The sequence below is a fragment of the Setaria viridis genome, chromosome 1 (assembly GCF_005286985.2).
Source record: "Setaria viridis chromosome 1, Setaria_viridis_v4.0, whole genome shotgun sequence".
In the NCBI taxonomy this organism is placed as follows: domain Eukaryota; kingdom Viridiplantae; phylum Streptophyta; class Magnoliopsida; order Poales; family Poaceae; genus Setaria; species Setaria viridis.
The window spans coordinates 7,535,750-7,558,968 of record NC_048263.2 but is presented as its reverse complement, the minus strand read 5'-3'; the positions used below and the strand labels follow the sequence as shown (position 1 = coordinate 7,558,968).

The following is a 23,219-nucleotide window of genomic DNA, read 5'->3' as shown; positions in this document are numbered from 1 at the left end:
CTGCCTAACGAAAACCAACGAGAAGTTACAGAGTTTTGCACAAGAGTGACAGCAAAGCAACGACGACCATCAGCCACGGGGTACCAAACCGGGGGAACAAACTAGCTAGCTACGGCAGACGGGGTAACATTCACCAGAATTTACAGAGTTTCGTCGGGAAGAGGCACAGGTCGGGAAATGCGGCTTCTAAGTCTAAATGTTTGTAAATGTTTGCCTCTCCAGACGAGGTCAGGGGAAGTATTCGACTGCGGCTAGCAAGGGAATGCTCAGTGGAGAGGTCTGGTTTGCATAGCAAGAATCAGTCGTTCAGATCGGGCCCTGTCGAATCAGGGTCCGGAGCCACTTGCAGGGCCACAACTGGAGATGCAGGGGTCGAATCAGGCCCCTTGGCCAGAATCCCACCATTGTCGGTTGGATCTTGCTCGGGGGCCTCTTCTGGTGCTGCCGCAGCTGGAGAAGCCGGATGCGTCGGGTCAGGCTGCTTCTCCTGGATCCCAGCGTCACCGGTTGAATCTGGCTCCGGAGTCTCTTCCAGAGCTGATGCTGGAGAACCCAGAGTCTCCTGTTGAACCTCTGATGGAGAGGCTGGAGTCACTTGCTCGGTCTCAGCCGCAGCAGACAGTGGAACCTCTGCTGGGGGTACTGGAGTCCATTGCTCGGTCTCAGCTGCAGCAGACGGTGGAGCCTCAGCCGGAGCGCCTGGTGCCGCCCCTCCATCAGCTGGTGGTGCTTGCCTGCGACGTGGCCTCAGATACTTCATGCAGAATGTGTCGGCATCCTCCTTGAAGCTCTTCCTCACAAAGTTCTCCAGGCACTTGAAGTAGGAGAAGTCTGCACGGGATCCATCTGTCGATACCACATAGAAGCATCGGGTATCCTGGAAGGTTTCGTGCTTGTCGACCTGTCAAATGAAACGAGGCAATTACAAACAATGGTACAAAATAAGACTTGGAAGTTTTTCGCTATGGCATATTAGATAGATGATCAGATGGTAAATTGTAGAACCCAAAGGTAACATGAAAAACCATACCGTTATATAGTCAATTGCACTAGACACCTTTGATTGCTTTTCAGGGTGGTTCTCAAGAACTTTCTCTAGGATGAACTTTTCATCCTCTGGTTGAAGTCTAACACCATTACTGAAAAATTAAGGCAGACAAATAAACTTCAAAGAAGACTACCCACATCGTTCTTTACATTGTTAAAAAGAAACTTAAAACTTGAGTGTATACTATGAAGCGCATAAAATGAGCCAGTAATGGTGAGTTATTTTACCATGCTTCACGGAAGATCCTTCTGACACGCATCATAATGGGTTCAATTTCAAGTAGAATGTTTTTCTCCTCAGCTGTCAGTTCAAACCGTTGTCTTGGTGGAGGCGGGCCCCTCTCATCTGGTCCCCTTGGGGGTCTCCCAGAATTGTTTCTTTGGCCACTCCAGTTACCAGATTTGCCACCCCATCCTTCTGATTTCCAGCCTTTGTTGTCACCAGAATCAGTTGTCTCATTACATTTACCCTGTGAGTTCTCAGCAGGGGCAGCGTTCCAGCCATCCCAAGAATCTGATTGCTTCGCATCTGAATTGCCCGCTGGTGTTGCAGCCAGATTACCCCAGGAGTGCTGTGCATCAGAAGTCGGGACCTTTTCTGCTCCATTGTCCCAGGAACCATTCTGCGTGTTTTTATTCTGGACTGCCACATTACCCCATGAATCTTGCTGTGAATTGGTATCCTTTACAGCTATCTTGTCCCAGGAACCCTCCTGCGTGTTATTATTGTCAGCTGCACTGTTGCCCCAGGAATCCTGCAGTGCATCAGTTTTCTCCCATGAACTTTCATTTGATTTCCCTGTATTCCATGGGTCAAATTCTTTTGGGATTTTTGAATGCTCATCAGTCTCCATTTTATCTTTGTTACCCCAACTGGATCCTGCATCAGACTTGGTAATTGATCTTCCAAATCCCTCGCCAGCATCCCAAGCATTGTTTGATGGTGCCATAGCCATGTTATCCCAGGAACCAGCATCAGCATTTGTCCTCTTCCTTTTGTAAGTGCTGGCCTGCTCCGGCCATCGACTGTCACCAGCATGTGAATTATTTTTTTCCCTTGCATTGCCCCACGAGTCCTGATCTACATTCAACGTCTGCTCATTCCAACTGCTGGGCTGCTCCTCCCAGTTGCCATGGACACCATCAGACTTCTTTTTGTCCCACATATTGCTTGATGGTGGCATTGTCTTCTTACCCCAAGAATCTTGATCCACATCCATCCCTTGTTCCTTGCAAGAGCCTGTTTGCTTCTCCCAGGCACCATCACCTCCATCTCCTTTTTGTTCGCCCCACGTATTTTCTGATGCTGATGCTGATGCTGGTACTGGCATGTTGCCCCATGTGTCATGATCCAAATTTTTCTTTGATTTCTCAGGAGCACTGGACTTCATCTCCCAGTTATCATCACCTGCACTTGATTCCATTCCAGCACCCTTATCAGCCCAAGTATTAATTTCAGCCTGTTCTCCATTTGTCTGCTTCTCAGTGCCCCAACCTCCCCAATCAGTGGAATTGTTCTCCACTGTTGCATGCGCATCCCAGCAAGAATTATCTTGGTCCAGTGGTTTGGTAGCTGCTGCAGCTCCATTACTCCAACCTCCCCAGTCACCAGAATCATTCCCAGCACTTGCATTTTGTTCCCAACTCGAGTTCATTGTTGTGTCATTTTCCCATGAGCTGCCATTCTGGATACCTTGCTCTTCAACATTATCCTCAAAGGTGGGTTTACCATGGGTCCCATCCGGTTCAGGAGATAAGCATACATCATCTACTGCATTCTCTTCTACAAGGTAGTCGACGTCATCCAAGAATGCGTACCCTGCCTTTTCTTGGTCGGTCCTGACCAAAGCTAAGAAATCATAGAGACCGTCCCCATACTCTTTGTTGCTTTTCAGCTGCAACAAAGAAATCAAAACATGTTAGTGAAATTTCCATATGGTTAGACCATATCACCCACCAGAGGATCTTTCTAGTGACATCTAAAACATTTTGGCCCTGATTAGATATGGGCTCAACCTTCACTAATGAGATAAGCTGTAAGTTCTGGTCAGGGAAACAAGCATACCTGGTTTTCATTCCAAAGAATCTGAAAAGATGACCCTGTACCGATTGCAGCATGCTTGCCCCATGAGCATGATGAAACCACACATCCCAATGAATCAGAATCACATTTTTCGGCAGCCTTCTCAAAGCATTTCATAGGGGTCTAAAAAGGAAATATGCTATGTGAGAACAATGAAAATGTATGATTTTTGTTATGGAATATGGGCAAGATATTTCAAGTGCAAACTTACAAACAAAGTGGACTCTGTGAAAGGCACTTGAACTTTTAATGAACGGAAAGTTGCCTTATAGCCACTAGTATTGAACCCAATCAAGTTTCCAGTGCATGTCATGCTGTTTGCCACAAGTATTAAATGGTCCTTGAGAACTCCTTTAGCAACCATTTTTACAGTTGTTGAAAGCCGCTGCACAAATAAGCAAGCATTCTTAACATCGTAATGAATGATGCAAAACTGATAAGAAAAGAACTCTCACTGTAATAAGTAGTATACAATACTTGTGCCAACTGGATGCAAATTGCAAAATAAAGTGTGGAGTTGTGACACGCCTCAGAATATCTAATCTGTCCTATTATGATCAACTAAAATAGTTAGAGATTGATCCTAAAAAAGGTAAGATCTACCAGTGCCCAAAAGTCCTTGGTTGGGGAATGAATGTCTCTGTTGTGTTGTCGCAGTCAAAACTTCTGATTTAACCATTAATATTAAATAATGGTTGCCTGATTGGCCACACTATTAGAGATTGTATAGCTGTTATATGCTTTCCATGTATACATGATTGTATTCCTTGTATACCAAGCCATATTGGCTATATATGAAAGGTCACCCCCCCCCCCAACCACGTTAATACATCAAGCCATGTAACCATTAATATACATCTATACTTCTATATTAAAGCTCCTGGACTGGACGAGCGGAGAGGGCCTCAAGTTACTGTAGCAGTCGCTGACAGGTGGACCCTGGCTCAAGAACTGTCTAACATTTTTCGGACAAGAGTTCCAGCGTCTCCATTTTCGTTATATCTGAAGTCACTAACCCGTGAGATGCCAGCTGAGCGTGCAGCGGCCCAGGCGACCAATGACGAAGTCGAGGGGCACCGGCCGAAGCCTAGGAAATCGTTCCGCCAATGACTTGCCCTTGGCCAGCTGCATGCGGCATTGGCGTTCCGCGCCGGTTGTTACCGCAGCACCAGCTGCTCGTCCACACCAAGCCGACTGTCACTCCACCCGACCGCGCTCAACCGCTCTGCTCGGGCATGCTACGTCTCTCTCCACCGGCAGCACCATGCCGAGCGGCTCAGCCCGATCATGTCGTGCCCCTCTGCGGCCCCCACGTGCCAACCGCCACCCTGCGCTGCCGCCTCCGCTTCCACGAGCTTCGCTGTGCCACACCAAACCCGTTGCCGCATACACTGGATCTATGCGACCGCGGCCAATAGCTCAAGGCTCTAGCAGCCCGCCATTTCTCGACCACACAGAGCTCCGGCAACCTTCGTCGCGCGGCCCGCATGGTCTGCCCCGCTTGCGCACAACACCCCACAGGCCCTCACATCTCTCCTGCGGATATGGATGAGAAAGAGATCGGAGATGGAAGCCGAATGAAAATGGGAACGGGTTGGATGGTAAAAGGAAAAGTAAAGGTAGCATGGGCCCCGTTAATTATGGGAGCACAGCTATCGCCCTTGGTTTCGAAGTTTGGTCAACAATGCAGGGTCCTGGCAGATGAGAGAGCGTTCGAGAGCCTATCTCTGCAAGAAGTACTGTACGGGTCCCACCTGTCGGTTACCAAGCCTGAAGGCCAAATGAGCTTCAGCTCAGCTTCGGAACGGCTCGAACGGGCACGACATCGCCGCGCCAATCCGGCTAGTTTTCCTGATGTACCCTAGATACAGTCAATTTTGCATTCTAGTGATGATGACCTTAGGGAAACATGCTTACATTCCACAAAAAAAATGATAGCATACGAAAAAAAAAGTGTACTCCTACCCAGTTTGAAATGATGTTCACCATACAGTGGACCCTAAGGGAATCAACTCTGCAGTTTTTACTAAAAACACAGGAAGTTGAGTTGCAAACCTGCACAACTTGATCAAAGGCACATGAGATGCCAATAAGTTCCTTCACTTGTTGAATACCATAAGGAATAGACCTTCGTGTGTCAATGAGATTAAGAACAGGTATGCAGGCATCCATTACTGTTCTCCAGGCATAGCCATTGCGTACAGCTTCATCTTTTTCAACAATGATTTCTAGCGCTGGCTCGCCCTTCAATGTGTTCTGTGTGTTCTTTACCCAAGAGGTCGCTTCTGATTCAACCCAGATGATTTTAGCTGATTGAATTCGAGGGTCACCTGCAGAGCAAATGAACATCAAATAATTAAGGATTAAGCTGAAGTCAACTTCCTTCAATAGCAAACGCCTAATGGTCAATGTAGGCTAATTAATGAGTTGACAAGATAACATGTATAGCTTCAAGCGTAGTTTCCCACCTATAATACTAGTAAATCCCAAAAGCATAGAGTGCTAAAAAGTTTACAGCCCTACAAAAGTGAACCTCACTTAATCTCAACAGTGAACATGAATGAACAAAATCAACAGTTTTTGCTGAGTTCAGAAGTCATATTATAATGTTCTGAAGGGAAAAAAAACAAGTGGATCAGCTGCCTAATACTCTAGACTGATTCTGCCAAGTTAGTGGCTTTTGCCTGCTGCCCGCGTACCTCATAACCATGAACTGGAGCTCAGGACACAGGCTAAAAGTTTTAAACTCCAGAAAAGGGGCCATAGGACTAGAAATAATGAACCATAGTCTATCAGAAACAATTGCTCTTCGATGGAAGTTTTTTTTTTACAGAGGATACGAAGCCAAAGCTCATGTTCTATGAATGCCTATCCCACAGGTATCATTACCCCACAGGTATTAACTGCACTGTACAACCTCCCTATCCTCTGCATGTGCCAATATTGTGAAATAAAAACGAAAAAGTCTACATAACACCCCAACCTATCGAGGGTAGACTACATCACCCCCTCAACTATAAAACTGGGTATTTACCCCCCCCCCCCCAAAAAAAAAAAAAAAAAAAACTTGTGAAACCATTTAAATGACCCCCTATGGTGGTTTTGCCATGTGGCCCGCAGCTCATGCGTCGCTGTAGCACAACAGCGAAGACGATGGGTGTGGACTATGGAGAAGAAGAAAGGGGACCTGCCCACTTACAAGAGGGGCCCATGTGCCAGCCAGTCCATATCATCATCTCAATCCACCTTAGTACGCCAACATGGCAAAACCACTCTACAAAACCACCATAGGGGGTCATTTAAACGGTTTCACAAAGGTTGGGGGGGCTTTTTTTTCTCGAACACGCAGGAGAGCTGCGTATCACCTGTGAAAGTTACAAAAGCACATGTGACTAACAATCACACGACCGCAACCAGCACCAACCTAATCTGCCACAAGGGCTAGGAGGTACGAAATGCCTCTAGCCCCAGCCAAACCCCAGAACTGCATCTCCTCGCTAGCGAGCAAAAGGGCTATAACAGGCTCGGAGGAACACCATCAAACACGCATCTATTCTGGTGGTTCCATAGGGTCCAAGCGCCCAGAATAATCAGGCAATTGAGGCCTTTCTGTACTTGTTCTCCAACTCCAGAAGCCACTCTTTCCCACCAAACATCTAAGGATTCGTCCCCAATCTGTGGAGCAAGTGGCTGCAGACCAACTTTCTGAAAAAGTTTAAACCAAAATTCCCTAGCAAAAACACATGATAAGAGCAGGTGATTGATGGTTTCTTCTTCTTGATCACAATGAGGATAGCTATCAGGATGAGGCAGCCCCCTTTTTGCAAGTCTATCTGCTGTCCAACAACTGTTGTGGACAACCAGCCACAAGAAGAATTTGCACCGGGGGTTAAATACCCGGTTTTATAGTAGAGGGGGTGATGCAGTCCACCCTCGATAGGTTGGGGGGTTATGTAGACTTTTTTCAAATAAAAATTAGGCTCAAAGCTTTCCTTTCAATAAGATATGAACAACGAATTTTATTTTAACAGGTTTAAAGGTAATTTGAAGATATTCAATAAATGAAATTTTAAAGGAGAAGCCTAGTCTGTACAACTCAGTACCTTTTATAATTGTATCCAAAAGCACTGAACAGACAGAGTCCGCAATCACATTTACTGCTCTCTCAACAGATTCAGATAATATGGTGTTGTCATCAGAGAAAGAGAACTGCACACATGGAGCCACATGTAGGTAGCCATCAATTGTATTCTGTGCGAATGAACAATCACTGCAAATGATTCAATTGAAACCCTTTAGATTAACTCTAATTAATAAAAGTTAAAAGATCAAGTCACATAAACAGCAACGAGTTATTAAAAAAGTCTACAGCGGAAAGACCGTCATATTTATAAATATAATATATAAAGTCGTTGATTCCCACCCAACTTATACCTCACGTCCCCAGATAAAACCCCTTAAAATACATTAACTACTTATGCCTCTGCCCTAAGGAGTGACTCTCTGCAACAAACAACACCAAACCCTGTCCATTGAAGGTACTAGGATGCAAATAAAGATTAGGTACAATGCAACTAACAAAAGATTGTTAATTTCAAATTTAAGAGATAACTTAAGCAGTTAAGCATGCTCTTCTATGATTGTTAGAGAACAGATAAGCTCACAGCCAACTAACAAAAGGAAGAGACAGGAAATATCCAATTTTCATGCTTCCAATGCTGAGTTGTTCAGTATCACTTCCCCTTCTTTCTTTTTGCCAAAAAATGAGATGGCTCCAATTTTCAAGGCGGCCTGAAATTAAATTACTTTTCATGTGCTGCAGGAGTATGCCTTTCTAATTATATGTCCCATTTTACAACCAACACAATTTGTCCACTTTACACAATTTAAGTCAAGGATGTGCATATGGAACGTAGTAACAAGTTAGAAGTAGGATGTCACCCCTCATCAAGACCACCTCCATCTCGGTTTCATACAGACCATTCCCCTTCAAATGGAATAGAAGTGGGCTGCAATTATTCTTCAAAATTATTAGCTGGGCCTCCAACTTGGGATCATTGTCAATGGTACCATAATGGGTTTCAGGCACTAAAAGGTTAACCCAGAAGATTGAGCTCACAAAAGATGGTAATGCTAAGGCATCACCAATACGTCAATATCCCATAGCCAGTACTAATACTCTGACAGAAGGCAGAGCTAAACAAATCCTGGATGTGATATTTAAGTTGAACACGCAAAAGCTCACACGTAATTAAGAAAAGTTACCATGTAGAGAACGTGATCTTTTTGAACAAGTGGCAAAGATGTCCTTTCTTCTTTCCATATCTCCCAGAAATTTCTTCGCATTTTTGGAGAATGTCTTGAGTACTAATGTTTATCCTTTCTAACTGTGCCTGGAAGAACGATATACACATATTTTTCAGTAACAGTTTGTGTGACAAAAAGCCAGAATACATCATATACCTTGTCGAGGTGAATGTGGCCTACAAGAGTTGGGGCAGCTTCAGATGTTTCATCTAAATTTATTTGCTTCTGATGCCTGAAAATGCAAACAACATATTTTTGGCGTTCACCTCTATTGACTCACAAAATAAGCAAAACAGGATGCACCAAATGCGAGAGCATCCTATATCTATTCCCAATTCCCACTTTAAGAATGGCCGTTAGACCATGCATTTAACTACTTTGACTAGATCAAATAATGAACCAGCCTGTTAAGTTTGCTCATAAAAATCTCGAGCAGGCCTGTCTGACCCAGTTGCATATTTGCATACGTAAACAGTCAATTGCTAAGTTGACCTGTTACTTTACATAGCAGCATAATCTGATGGGAAATCAGAGGATTGAGGAAGCTTAACAGTACTGCTTATTTGAAAATGGAAAATAAATGTCCAACTCCAAGGAAGAGGGATATCTGGTTGCCAAACAATCAAAGAGAAAAGAGAAGCTGAGTTTATCTTGATAAAGAATGGTGAACTGGCTTGGAGTCATAAGACAAGATCTTACAGTGATCCACAAAAAGAGGGGGGTTGACTTTAACAACTTTATTTTATGGATACTTACTCAATGCTGATATCAGTAGCGCAATCCGCTAGTGTGACTCTCCTAAGACAACTTTGTACTGTAAGAGCAGCCCTTTCCTTGCAAAACTTCTTGGGACAAGAGCAGTCATTCAGAAATAGGATAACTTTCCGATCTTTCATATCATTTTTGTAGCCAACCTTCGTCTGAAGTATCTCCTGTTAGGGTAAAATAATACGATGAACTTGTTAAGCAGTAACAAGTACAAGGTCCATCAGTTAAAATGCAAAGAAATATTTATAACATTACAACCTTCATTGACTCCCACGAAGCATTGTTACTCTGAGACGAATCCAAGACAGCCCTGTATGCAGGTGTCGAGATAGCTGTGGCGGCTAAGACACCCACAGGTTCACCAGGAGGTAAGGCACTTGGGAAATCTGTCTCATCATCTTCCTTGTACTTAAGCTGTATGATTGAGTTGCTGCAGGTGTTCCTCACAGTTCCATCATAGCATATAACTACATCCCGCAAGATGGCCATTAAATTCTTGAACAGAGTTCCAGGTTCTGTTAACCCTCTTGAGGAGCGGACAATAGCTTCTCTTGTGGAAATAGAATGTACTAGCTCCTCATAAGGATTGAGACCATGAAAATAGGAACTTTGCACAAGACCATAAGCCTCTGGAGGATGCTCATCTCCAATGTCTGAGTGTTTATTCACAAAATTTGAGAAGCAATCCTCAACCAGGCGGCTTGAGTACAGCTTTCCTTCATGATAAAGTTGCAAGCCAACAAAACCCAGTTGTTGAACTACTTTTGACATAGAAGCTTCCTTTTTTGGATCAATTAGCAATCCAAGGTCAGAGCACTTGATGACAAACTCTGAAATCTGTTGTTTGACACCCTTCAGATTGTTTTCAACCCGCATCTCTGCAATTTGACTTTTAGAGAACCTTGACTGCTCAAGGATAAGGGACTGTTTCTGAATGTTTTTATGTACCTCTTCCAATATAGCCTTGGGAACATTAAAATCTTTCAGGGTCACACTAAAACCATCCAGAAGTAGAAACTCCATCAGCAATGGCTGCAGCACATTCAAAAATTGCAGAGCCTCTCCTGGACCCTTCTCAGAAAGAACAGAGGACACCAAATCATTGAACGAGTCCTGAACATGATCTTTGTCAAGATCCAGCTTTATAATGTTACCGTCCCTCACTAAATGTGTTTTTCCTTGGCAAGTCAACTTAGCAGGTAATGCACCTTGCACTATTTGTGTGATTGTCCAAGCTGGAATCGACTTGATTACAGCAGGAGCCGGAAGTGAAAATGGTACAAACATTGCCAGCTGATTTGCTAATTCCTTGCTTAACATGGTTCTGGAAGACATAGCTTTCATAGCTACCAGACTGTCATTGCCTAGCTGGAGATTAACCTGACCACTGTGGGAACTAATCAATTGTTTTTCCACACTGAAAAGCTCCAAGGCTTCAGCTTTTGCAGCAAGTGACTGTGGATAATATATATGTACACAATCGCCATCAAAGTCAGCTGAAAAGGGACTACACATGAGAGGATTGATTTTGACCGTATGGTCATCATGTACATATGCATAAAAGGCCTGGAGGGAATGCTTGTGAGTACTGGGTGGTCTATTAAGAAAAACCACATCCCCATCAACTATCCTCCTGCTGATCGTTTGACCAACTTTGAGTGTGGTATGCCCTTTCGATCCTACAGTGATGGCATAGGTATCTTTACCATCTCTGTAGGTCAAACAAAGGCCTTTGTCAACCACCTCTTGCAGCCTGTTAATGTTGATGTCAGTTACTTGTTCCTCAAAAGTAATCCTTTTTGCCACTTCAGACGGAAGCCCTATGACATCCACGCCAATGTACGGATCTCCAGTAAGAACACTGCGTGATGAGAAACCTGACCCTTTGCTGATAAATAAAGTCCTCATTTTTTCTAGCCATTGTTTTGTCGACAATGCAGCTGTATCAGTGCCAACTGCAAATCGCTTGCTATTATCTTGAGGTCCCTTCAAAACAAGATATGAAAGTTATCATGGAGAATAAGAAACACGATACTGTTAGAATAAAAAGGTTGATCAGAAATAAAAAATGTAAACAAGATTCAAATTGTCTTGAATCATGTGACATACCCTTGTAGTTCCCCTTAAATGGATGTATTGCCCAACAGCAAGTTGTATATCACACGATTCCTCTTCATGTGATTCGAAGTTTGGGGAACCAGATCTTGACCTTTTGATCTGCTCTATCTTCTGAAGCACCTTCTTCAACAAAGCTATTGAAATATCCTGATACGAAAAGCTTATGACATCAGACAGGATTAAACCAGTTGGTAAAACAATTAAGTTACCAGGTAAATTGACTAGAAAACTCACATAGGACATGATGCTCTGCCCATCAGTGAACTCAGGAATATAGAGACAGTTCGGAGGTACTGGCAGGTACTTCATCACATACCCAGACTGCACGGTGTATCCCCGTGCGGCTAGCTTTCTCCTAGTATCATCTGGAACCTTCTTCAATATATTCAATGCCTAACAAATAACAGAGGAATGAATCAGTGAAGTTGTTCAAACAACCTGGGTTTTCCACCAAAGCTACCAAACAAGTCTAGAAAACAAACTTTATGAGAATATCACCTCTTCTGGAAGCAGTAGCCTATTGTGCGAAGAACCACCATAGTGGAATCCATATTTATCGAGGAAGTTCCATGAACGTTCTGTCATATGTTTCCTTGGCGGCGCTCTCAACTCTAAACGAATCGCGCCATCAGTTGTCTTGATTTCCTTCAAAGAAAGTGCTGGAATATCCTATAGGAAACAAGTGCTGAGATACTCAGTAAACACGAGTGAACACCCATCAAGACTACACAGGTATATGTCAACAATTTTCACCAGATCAGCAGCAAGCAAGGTTGTAAACTAGGAAGCCATCCACTAATCAACAAGGACACTTCACTGTTAGTGCTATGTTTGTCAGCTATATTGAAGTTAATTACTCAGGAAATATTATCAGATGAACTGCACTTCAAATTTCAATGTGACATGGCATCTATGGAACCAAAAAAAAGATTATAGTATATCCTGTTATGTTTTCTTTCTCCAAAATAACAAGTTCAAAATCAAAAAATTCTTTGCAATGCATACTAACTAGAATTCAAAAACAAGAAGAAAGGACTCAAGAACATGAAGCAGATGTGCAAATGAGAACCCTGGGTCAGCACAAATATGTCAATTGCGCAGGCTAGGATTTTTCCAGCCATGGTAACACCAAATGGACTATATTATTCAGATCACAGAGGAAAGTAGTTGAACTTGAAACATTGATATACTTGATTTCAGCTTAAGCATTTATCTCCATTATTCCATATCCTAGTATATACCAGTAACCAGTCTGACAGTTTCGATTTACTTCAAGACAGGAAAAAAACAAGATGACATCGGCATGTACCCGGCAATAGTAACATGATAATGTAGCTGACGCAGTTTCCTTTCCATTCTGTTTGTTAACCTGCGAAGGTGAAACACGTCCGTAAATAGTAAGTCAAAGTGAGGCATCCAGGTACAATCTATAGGTCCCAAACATATCAGGGAAACATGTATTAGGAAATTACAAGGTAAAGTTGCATTATTTTGGTCTAAAAGTACCTTCCCTTTCTTTATTCGAAGGCACTTGAAGCATATCAAGCTCAGCAGTTGCCTCAGTTCACTGATATGACAGGGATGGTATATGGGTACAGGTAGCTCAATGTACCCAAAATGCCCTATATGATCAGAGAAGTTAACAAAGAAATATGGTAGCATCACTATCTAGAGCACAATGTAGGAAGTATAACGAATGAAAAGCCATTGTGTACCTTCGCATTTGTCATTTTCCGAGGCACCACAAGCTTCGCATTTTCCAGCTTCGAGGGGCAACCCAAGGAATGGATTTGCAAGCTGACTAGGATGGTTGACTGGGCAGTCATTTATAGAGTAGGTGCACTACGGAAACAGACAAATTAGCATTTTAGTCATATTTGAAGAAAATGCAATATAATAGGGAAAAATATTTGGGAATGGCGCATAACAGAATTCTGCATGACTGTCTATCAAACAACAAATGTGCATAAGAAAAGGGGTCAAAATCTGCTGCGATGGGAGGAAAATGCAACACTAATTAATTTAGTCAGTGAGATGTGCACTCACAAAATATTCAGCAACACATCTGCATTAGGGCATTTCTATATAGTATCCTACCTCCAAACATGAAAAGACCTCTCTGTATCTGTCTCTCTACTTGAAGGACACTACCATGCATTAGGGCATTTCTAATCCTTCATGCATCTCTGTTTGATAGAGTTGCTGATAAAAGCACCAGAGAAGGAAGGAGAACTTACTATCTCTTCTTCGGTAGACAGGCTAAGTTTAATGCTTTTTATAGCACCTTCAGCAAACAGTATCGCAGACTGATCCTCCTCCATCTCTCTGCAACCGGCGAATGCAGGAAAGGTATCACATACTCTGTTCGCCAAACAGGGAAAAAGGAAGCGAGAATACCAACAAACCAAAACGGCCCAATGTCCGAGCTGAACGAAATGAAATAACCAAATCGAAAAAAACAGGGGAAATCAAACGAGACAGGTAACTGAGATCTCCGAGTCTAGTCGCATGACAAAACCACACAAAACCACGGCCACAGCAGGCGCAGAGCCATGCGCTCATGCGAGGATGATGCATCCCACAAAATGCACACGAAAAAAAAACATTTGTCCAAGCTGAACGAAATGAAATAACAAAATCCAAAAAAAGCAGGGAAATCAAACGAGACAGGTAACTGAGATCTCCGAGCGCAGTCGCATGACAAAACCACACAAAACCATGGCCACAGCAGGCGCAGAGTCGTGCGCACACGGCGAGGATGATGTATCCCACAAAACGCACACGAAACCGCTCCCCCCCCCCCCCCACACACCGAAGCGATCAATCCCCCCGCCCCCGGCACCATTCGCATGCCACGAATCCCTCAGCCGACCACCCCAAAAAAATCAATTTTTCAACATCAAAACTCTCAAAAGGAGGCCAAAACCCACACTACAGCAGCGCCAACCCCCCCCCCCCCCCAAAAAAAAAAAAAAAAAAAAAAACCCGATTCCCAGGCGCGACCGCGGCTCCCCCCCCCCCCCCCCCCCCCCCCCAGCACTCACTATTCGCATGCCATGTATCCCTCCACCGACCCCCCAAAAAAATCCATTTTTTCACCATCAAAATTCCCTCAAAAGAAAGGAGGCCAAAACCCACACTACAGAAGCGCCCCCCAAAACCCCCCATTTCCCAGGCGCGCAATCTCCGATCGCCGGGACCCGAACCCAACCCGCATTGCGTAGGCGCGACCGCGTCTCCCCCCGGGCGTCAATCAAGCCCAGCACTCACCAGGACGCGCCGCCCCTCGCCGGCGCCGCCCGCCCCCCGTCGCCGCGGCGTCCGTCCGGCGCGTCCCCCGTCTCCTTCCCCCGCTGACGCGGCCGCCCTAAAACCCTAGCCGCCCGCGGGAGGGGGCGGAGGAGAGGGTTTTTGCCTCGCCTTCGGAGAAGCCGAGAAGGCGACGGCCACTGTGCGCCCGCGAAAGGGAGTGGGGGAGGAGGCGGAGGAAGAGGAGGGGGAGGAAGTGGACGGGTCAGCCGAGGCGCACCGTGCTCGGACACAAAAGGAGAGGGGCGCAGGTGAAGACTGAAGAGTGGTGGTAACTGTTGGTCGCGGGCCGCGCAGGGGGCGCCGCCCGTGCTACTGACTGGTGGGGCATCCGCGTGCTGGATCCACGTGCTAGTGAGTGGGGTGGAGGGTGCGGCGTGGGTAGCGGGCGCCCGATTCGGCACCCCAGGCTCGCCGTCGGGAGCCGTGACCGGCCGACTGGTGGGGCCGAGAGCATTGTTCTGCTTGTTCCAGGTTCGGTGCGATTTCTACCCGAGGCTAGCGATTTGGATCATGAATAAAAAAAAGTTCGGATTACCGCATACCAATTAAATTAATTATAAAATTAATTGTATAAGTCGTGACTAATTCGCGATATAAATCTATTAAACCTAATTAATTCATAAACTGTAGTATCACATATGATCAAATTATGGACTAATTAGGCTTAATAGATTCGCCTTGCGAATTAGCCTTCATTTATTTAATCGGTTTTGTAATTAACCTATATTTAATACTTCTAATTAATATCGAAACATTCGATGTGATAGGATTAAATTTTAGTCACCGTCTCCAACGGGTTTTGCTAGTCAAGCTGACCGGCCAAACTTCACCAGGCTAACTCAATGCAAGTTACCTATGATTGTTCCGTGGCTTAGGATAGCGTGCATCGACGAACCTCGTATTTGGTTGGGCGCGTAGTGTGATATAATGACCTTGTATTAGTTGGAGGTGAAGTTACCACTCATTTATCTACTCCTATATCCCATGCCTTCTTTACCATCGACTCCTGCAGCATTTACGGCTACTGATTTTTGGTCCGAGACCTTGCCGGTTGCTGGCGACAGCACTCCGGACTCTGGAGCACGCAGAGGATGTTGCAGCCGCCATGCTGTTGTTGTGAATGTGCTGAGAGATAGTCATACAGAAGTTTTTTCTGAACTTTGAAAACACTAGATCGTCCAACAGCATTTCCAGAGCTTGATCTAATTTAGAAGAGTACATTCAATGGGAGCAGTGCCAAAAAAAACAGAGAACAATGTTCAGGAGTCAGAGACTGAGGGTCATGTGATCCCACGATTGGTAACTGATCGATTTAGTGAGTTGAATTTGTGTACTGAGACACTTGATTTGGTGGAGAAAGAAGAAATCGAAGGTGAATTATCGCACCCTGCTGCCTGGTTGCCGCTTTCACAAAGCTTGTGCTGCACCTGCTTCCGCGGCCATGGCGCTTGGCTTGCTCCACGTTGACGAGGATCAGAAAAAGGACGCGTCCTCTATGCCGTAACCAATGGGATGCGGCACTCCTAGCACCTGAACCGCGGCAGCGGCAGGTCCACCGTGCCGCGCGCGACGCTCTTGTCGCCGTTCACGCCTTCCACGGCCTCCGGCACGGCAACTCAGCATCGCTGTCTGAGTCAAGAGGGAGGTGAGCCGGGCTGCTAGCACGCCGACGCAGCGGAGCCTCGGCCCTCGAGTCGCACGAGCGCGGTGCCCGCGGCAGCGACGGGTCTACAGCACCGGCGCGCCGCCCTTGTCGCCGTTCGCGGCCTACGGCACAGCATGAGTCGAAACGGAGGTGAGATGGGCCGCCAGCGTGCCGGCGCACTGCCGCAGCGGAGCCTCAGCCCTCGAGTCGCACGAGCGCAGCGCGGAACTTGTATCAAGGAGGGAGATGACCGGAGCTTCATGCGCTAGCTAGCGAAAGGACGCGGTCGATGTAGACAGTGGTGGTGGTGACCCGAAGCATCACCTGGGCCACCGACGCCCTTGCGCAGCCTGCATACGTGGAAACGCAGCTCATTCACGTTTCCAGAGCCAGGCTCGGGGGCTCCTTTTGCATTACCGGAGCCAGGCTAGTGGGCTGAGCAGGCAACCAAGTAAACGTGGATAGAGGTTAGGCGACATGCAGCTCTGACGGGACAAGTGCTTGTTTGGAGGAAGACGAGCGAAGGCTGTGTGATCGTTTGTCCAGGAGTCTTGGAAATCTCCCTTCCCTTGGTCCCACAAACTTGCTGCTCCGCGTATTCCCTTGTTCCCTGTGCTGTTCCAGTCGTGCGTTAAGATTGACTGGTGCCGCGTCGTGTTTCTCAGATGTGAAGATACGCAACTGATTGGGGGATACGTGCAATCGTTTTGTACCATGGTAACACTGCACTGCCGCACGCATTACTCAGATGTTCATACCTCGTAGCATGGGACCTCTTGCTGTCGATCCGGCCAAGCTGCCGGTGCACCGTCGGCCTCATCTTTGTTACTTTCTCCTTCGGACCCACGTGTTAGTGAGTGGGGTGGAGGCTGCGGCGTGGGTAACCGGCGGCCGATTCGGCACCCCCCACCAGTTACTCTGTGTTGTGAGCAGGTGAAGGGTAAGTAACTGGTGAGCGGACCGCGCGGGAGGCGCCGCCCGTGCCACTGACCGGTGGGGCTGCCCTGCGCTTGACCCACGTGTTATTGAGTGAGGTGGAGGGTGCGCCGTGGGAAACGGGCGGCCGATTCGGCACCCCCGTTCGCCGTCGGGAGCCGTGGCCGTGACCAGCTGACTGTGGGGCGAGAGCATTGATGCCGCGAGGTGGAACCACTTTTTGTTGAGAGTGTGTGTTGGTAGGTGGGTCTTAGTTGTCATGTATATCTATCTAAATAATGAAGTGTATAATAAGAAATATTTGAATTATCAGGATTGAAAAATTATGTAGTTGTATTTGCGATCGGTACAGTAACACTTTAACTGTACCAATTAACGTCGTGCCAGATCGTGAGATAGTAATGTTTAGAAAGTTCTAGGTCAATCACCACATTCAGATTTTAACCAAAAACTGTTGCCAGTTAACTCGATGATTTCTCTCATTCTTTATTGATCGTTGACAACAAAAAATTATCCATCATTAACACTCATTTCCCATCAGGAGCCGTGACGAGCTTATTGGGGGCGAGCATTGATACCGTGGAGTGGAACCACTTTTCCATAGAAAAATGTACGCTGACACGTTGGTCCTAGTTGTTTGGACGCAACCGTCTACTTACTCGATTTTATTAGCAGAGTGTATAAAAAGAAATGTTGCAATTATCGAGATCTGAATTTTAGATGGTTGTATTCGCAACTGTTACGTAATGTTTTGACTAGATCAATTAACACTGTGCCAGATTGTAGGTAGTAACAGCATAAATTTTTTAGTCATCAGCACCTTTCATTCAAAATTCAACAAACAACTATTGCCAGCTTTGACTCAACGATTTTCTCTGGATCCTATTTGTAAGTCCATAAGCGATTGATAGTAAAAATTTATCCATCATTAATGCTGGCTTTCCCTCTTTCAGCGTGACTAGCTACTGGGACCCCTAAAATGGAACCACTTCTCCGTGGGAGAGTGCGCATTAACACGTGGGTTCTAATTGTCACATGCGACCGTCTACCTACTTCTATTTTAATAGTGATGTGTATAATAAGAAATGTTTGAATTATCGGGATTGGAATTTTGTGTGGTTGTATTCGTGATCGGCGCGGTAACACTTTGATTGTATCGATTAACGTCATGCCAGATCGTAGGGTAGTAACAATTATAAATTTCTTCCTCATCACTACCCTTCATTCCAGTTTCAACCAACAATTATTGCCAACTTTGACTTGACAACTCCTCTGATAGTGTTTGGTTCATGCTAAATAATGTAAACACAAAGGGAATCATATTACATTGTATTTGGCAGCAAAATGAGTGATTATCCTCCTTGTTTGGTTGCACTCTGATAATGTTATCTGATTACGGTGGGAATACTGTATCTGATTACGGTGGGAGAGGAGGGGTAACAATCTTGCATAGGTAAGGGACTCGATTACGTGTCAATTGATAATAAACCACTGCAAACGTTCAAATTACATTACATTCGAACGAATCAAACATCATCTACTTCATTTGTCACGAGATACGAGGCACTTCAAAAATTTCACAAGCTTTCACATGAGATTTCGACTTTGAAGGCTTCAACTGTCGTCGGGTCGATCCAAACTCCCCTCATACTCTCCCTCTAAATCCTACTAACGTTTTCCCACATGGCCACATATCACATGCCATCGATAGCCATAACTTACTTTGACGTGCAAGTGCTAACACTCCTGTTGTTTAATCGCACATTCGATCAAATGGATGAAGTTTCTACTTCACTGTCATTTCTCAAAAACCAAATTCACATTCTTCCGATACATTCCCTAGCCGAAGTGTCTATGCAATACAACGTGCTCTTCTCTGTTTTCTTTGGAACCATTGCGAGAGAGCAAGCTATTGTGGTGCCAGCCCGTTGTCATAGTCACTACCCCTCCGTGACCCGTTCTGCAGGTTCCTCTCAAACTCCCTCAGGTAGTCCAGGAGCAGGACGATCACAAAGAGGATGAACCCACCGGAGGAGCTGCTGCCCCCTCCGCCGCCACCTCCTCCACCGCCACCGAACCGGAACGGTGGGAACCCGACACCTCCATCATCAAGCCTTGGCTTCACCTTCTCTGTAATGTGAGATTATCAGATGAATAAATTTGACGATATGAGCCAATTAATGCAAGCACAGCTTTTCTGTACAGAGACTTCAATTCTGCAACGATGGTAGGGTAAAACCTTAAACAAGGCTTCGTGAGATCATCAGATGAATAAATTTGAAGGTACGAGCCAACTAATGCAAGCACAGCTTTGCTGTACAGAGACTTTCAATTCAGCAACGATGGTAGGGCAAAAACTTAAACAAGGCTTTGTGAGATCATCGGATGAATAAATTTGAAGGTATAAGCCAGTTAATGCAAGCAAAGCTTTGCTGTACAGAGACTTCAATTCTGCAAAGATGGTAGGGCAAAACCTTAAACAAGGCTTGTACAGATGGGCTCCATTACCTTTGACTGAACCTGATGGTGGAGAGGTAGGTCCTGAATACGATTTGCGTTGTGCAGTTTGTGTCTGGTTTGCGCAGCAGGTTATGTTCTGCAGAGAAATTTACACAAGCCCTGTTAGTTTGTTCAGATTTGCAGGTTGCAGCCTTAAAAACCAAAGAAAAAATGTAAAATTAGGTGTGGTTACTTGTAAGATATAAACTACAAGCTTCAGCAGCTTTAACAATTCAAATCTGATCATCAGAATGCATTATAAAATAAGGCAGGAATTCCAAATTTGTTTTCATTAGAGGTAACTGCATTTCCTGCCTTGAAATTCAAGCTAGGTCCAAACTGAACCTGGAAGTTCAAATACTTAGCCATTCATTTTCTTTTCTACATCTACCAAGGTCTGCATTATTTTTTGGGGGCTAAACTTCATATATCCCCAGCTCCTTAGGTTAATCAATCCAATTTCAAATTGATACATTTGTCACGTTCTGATTTGGAGGTTTCCAAATTTGCAGTGATGGCTGTCATATTTTCCCCATCAAATTATATGCTGCTACAGTGTTACTAGTAACTTACATATAACAATTATACGCTCTTGGTTGTAATTTACAAATTACAATTATATGCCATTACTTGTAACTTATAAATGACAACTTCTGCAGCTTTATCATTTCAAATTCGATCATCAGAATTCAGAGGTTTTCAGAACTGTCTTTGTATCAAGACAGGTACTGGTTTTGTCTAGAGATAAATACACCACCTACCTTGAAATTCAAGATAGGTCTGAAGTGAATCAGAAAACTGAAAAGTCCAAAATAACTAGCCCTTCATTTCTGTCCTTTCATCTACCCAGATCTGCATTCTTTATTTCTCATGCAAAAGACCCCCTATCCCTAGCTCCCAGGGTTGACTGATCTGGCTTCTTTTTGAGACACTTAATGTCAAGTTCTGATTTCAAATCAGTGGTGATGTCTGGCATACTTGCTTCAAGAAAATCTCCTTAATTCTTGCAAGATCAAGAAATCTTAAAGGCTATGATTAACAACAGATAAGATATTTATTAAGTTCATCAGCTATGAAACAAACCTGTACACTAAAGGAGGAGCAGACGAGCAAATATCTCATGGTCATCTAATGCATGTCATGGTTTAGTCTAAAAGCATGTCAGAGGCTTACAGACATACTAAAGAAAACTTTTGCTTGACCACAAAAAAACAAGCACGTCGGTGTGTCTTACCATGGAAGCTCTTGCAGAAATAATGGCGCCACGCGTAGCCCTTCGAGACTGTGAACCGTACAGAGATCGTTCTCCCCAGCCTTGTCCTACATTGGATAATGAGAGTTCCGCATTAACTTTGGTAAACAAAAGACACTGGCTATTCTAAACAGCAAATACTTAACAGGACAAGCTCATGTTAACAATAAGACAGAAACTATTCGCGTAATTCTCAGAATGAACTAGAATGGGTGAAACTCAATCTGCCAGCAAAGCACTCAGCTCATCCTCTGAACACCAAAATTTAGCCCTGTCCATTTGGCCAAAGCCTACATTCTAGGTAGTGTTAACATGATGCTGAAAATCAAGTTAGCGAGCAATGTTGTTGCTAGTCAGCGCTGCGGTACAAGGTACAGTCGTACAGAATTCCACCCAAACCAATTTCCTATGCAGCTCCGACATTATCTCTAATTCGGAACACGAGCAACAGTTTGACAAGCACATTTTTCCGACGACTTAACTCAAAGTTCACACTAGGAGGTTACACGCTCGTAAGGAATTGAACATTTCGTCCATGTACCTAAGCGATGCTCGGCAAGTGACAGCACATATTTTATTTTCCTCTGAATAAAGAATTTTTCAAAAACGGCGCCGAGATCAGTGAACAGCACAAACCTCCCCTAATCCCCTGGCGCGCAATGCGCAGCGGAAGAAGCGAGCTCGGCGCAGACGCTGCCGCAATCGGAGGCATGGCGATTACCGCGAAGATGCTAGTGCCGGTCTGTAGTGGCCTGGACGACGACGACGAAGGAAAATGGAGCAGTTTCAGACATGAGACGGACCAATTGCGCTTGCAGAAGAATGAAGTGGAGAAAGGAGGACAAAGCGAGCAATCGGAGGGAGGGAGCATGGATACCTTGCAGCCACAGATGAGAGAGCCTTCGCTGTTTCCACCGGGGGAGATGATGGAAGAAGGGAGAGGAAGGAGGGAGCTCGGGCGAGAAGCCGCAATGGCGGTGGCGGGTGGGGTGGCAGTGTGCAAGCAAGTGTGCGGACGAGCGGGTAACGTTATCCGCTCTACTGTTACCACGTGCTCGATCGGCCCAACTACCCGGCCCAAGTAACAAGCCAACCTGGCAGTTGGAAAGCCCAGCGGGCCATCGTAGAAACAGGCCCAACGCACCTGTGCTGATGCTAATGCATTTAGGTGCTGCAAACCAGCTCTTGGCTCTGATCGACATGCTTCTGAAACCATTCGAGCTCAAGAGTAGAGTAGAGATGCGGAGCACGTATGCCAACAGTGTCTTCTATGAGATGGAGTGGAAGTGAAATACTCACATTGTTCGTGATGCTGGCCTTTCGACAGCCACTGTCTCTGCGCAAGGCATGGGCCCAAATGCGGCATTTCGTCGAACAGCCTGAGCGCGAAGCTTTCGAGACGGCGGCGCCACGTTCCGCAGCCACCACCATCGGCGCTGCGCCGGAAATCCCAGGGCTTCCGCGGAAGCAAGCGCTCGGGGGCGGCGCCTGGGTTGGAGGTCAAGTGGTCGGAGGAGAAGCCGCCGCGTACCGGACTGCAGAGTTCGCTTGTGACAGCTGCGCCCCGCCCGGCAACCAAAGCATGAAGCCGACGGTGCCGGCGCAGCGCCGCGTGCGCTTGGTCGCCGGACAGTCGAGCAGATGTGCGGCATTGGTTTGTCGGCGGTCGCCGATGGAAGCGCGCGCGACCTCGTCGAACGCCACACCGCCGGACAGGAGGGATTGGCAAGTGACCATTGGTTTGCAAAAGACCCCCTATTTCGCGATCCATATTTTTCAAACGATCCCTTAATATTACGAATACCTCCAGTTTGGATCGTGATTAATAATCACGATCCGATTTTTTCATATAAATCGATATAGTTTTCATAATACACCCCTCGTCCACCTCCGTCGTCTAGCTCTTCGGCCTGTGGCCTCACCTCCCGTCGAGCACAAGCGTGACGTGCAAAAGAAACTCGCAGGCTCCTGTAATGAGCGTCGGAATCGCGTGATCCGCCGTCTCCTCCGACGTCTCTAGTCCGCCGCCCAACCTCCCCGAATGAGATGGGCCGCCGGGCGGGCGGCAGGGCCTCTGAAGTCCGACTGCGTCGTGCGTGTCGGCGACGTACGACGGCGGAGGTGTGGGCCTCCGAAGACCCACATCTTCTGCTCGGCATCTAACATTTCTTGGCATCGTTCGCGCCGCCGAATCCACGCTTTCTTCTTCGCTCCGGTAATGGCATGCTGTTTGAGTTAATCAGATGCCATAA

General features: G+C 45.7%; 2 protein-coding genes across 2 annotated transcripts; both read right to left on the bottom strand.

Moving 5' to 3' along the window:
• Positions 1–46: 46 nt before the first annotated feature.
• On the bottom strand, positions 47–14,842 carry LOC117848746 (DNA-directed RNA polymerase V subunit 1). Its single transcript, XM_034730273.2, has 19 exons — positions 14,594–14,842; positions 13,561–13,648; positions 13,039–13,165; positions 12,830–12,945; positions 12,633–12,692; positions 11,822–11,992; positions 11,558–11,716; positions 11,315–11,470; positions 9,464–11,191; positions 9,194–9,369; positions 8,594–8,669; positions 8,396–8,523; positions 7,234–7,400; positions 5,186–5,460; positions 3,342–3,515; positions 3,113–3,253; positions 1,276–2,942; positions 1,031–1,139; positions 47–901 (listed from the first exon to the last, which is right to left on the bottom strand). Exons 2-19 carry the CDS (start codon positions 13,642–13,644, stop codon positions 299–301), a joined length of 6,117 nt encoding a protein of 2,038 aa, XP_034586164.1. The 5' UTR covers positions 13,645–13,648; positions 14,594–14,842; the 3' UTR covers positions 47–298.
• A 4,148-nt stretch (positions 14,843–18,990) lies between these two features.
• Positions 18,991–22,003, bottom strand: LOC117845391 (protein YELLOW LEAF 1, choloroplastic). Its single transcript, XM_034726531.2, has 5 exons — positions 21,845–22,003; positions 21,604–21,719; positions 20,950–21,035; positions 19,725–19,812; positions 18,991–19,346 (listed from the first exon to the last, which is right to left on the bottom strand). Exons 2-5 carry the CDS (start codon positions 21,677–21,679, stop codon positions 19,126–19,128), a joined length of 471 nt encoding a protein of 156 aa, XP_034582422.1. The 5' UTR covers positions 21,680–21,719; positions 21,845–22,003; the 3' UTR covers positions 18,991–19,125.
• Positions 22,004–23,219: the final 1,216 nt, after the last annotated feature.

What these genes read in the sequence shown, in the direction of transcription:
- LOC117848746 (XM_034730273.2), bottom strand. Translation starts at nt 13,644, where the DNA reads ATGGAGGAGGATCAGTCTGCGATACTGTTTGCTGAAGGTGCTATAAAA. An exon ending in TGTCTACCGAAGAAGAGATA is followed by an intron (nt 13,166 to 13,560) that starts GTAAGTTCTCCT and finishes CTGTTTCCGTAG; the next exon opens with TGCACCTACTCTATAAATGA. An exon ending in AGGATCTTCCGTGAAGCATG is followed by an intron (nt 1,140 to 1,275) that starts GTAAAATAACTC and finishes TTAATTTTTCAG; the next exon opens with TAATGGTGTTAGACTTCAAC.
- LOC117845391 (XM_034726531.2), bottom strand. Translation starts at nt 21,679, where the DNA reads ATGCCTCCGATTGCGGCAGCGTCTGCGCCGAGCTCGCTTCTTCCGCTG. An exon ending in TTTCTGCAAGAGCTTCCATG is followed by an intron (nt 19,813 to 20,949) that starts GTAAGACACACC and finishes ATTTCTCTGCAG; the next exon opens with AACATAACCTGCTGCGCAAA. An exon ending in ACCATCAGGTTCAGTCAAAG is followed by an intron (nt 19,347 to 19,724) that starts GTAATGGAGCCC and finishes CTCACATTACAG; the next exon opens with AGAAGGTGAAGCCAAGGCTT.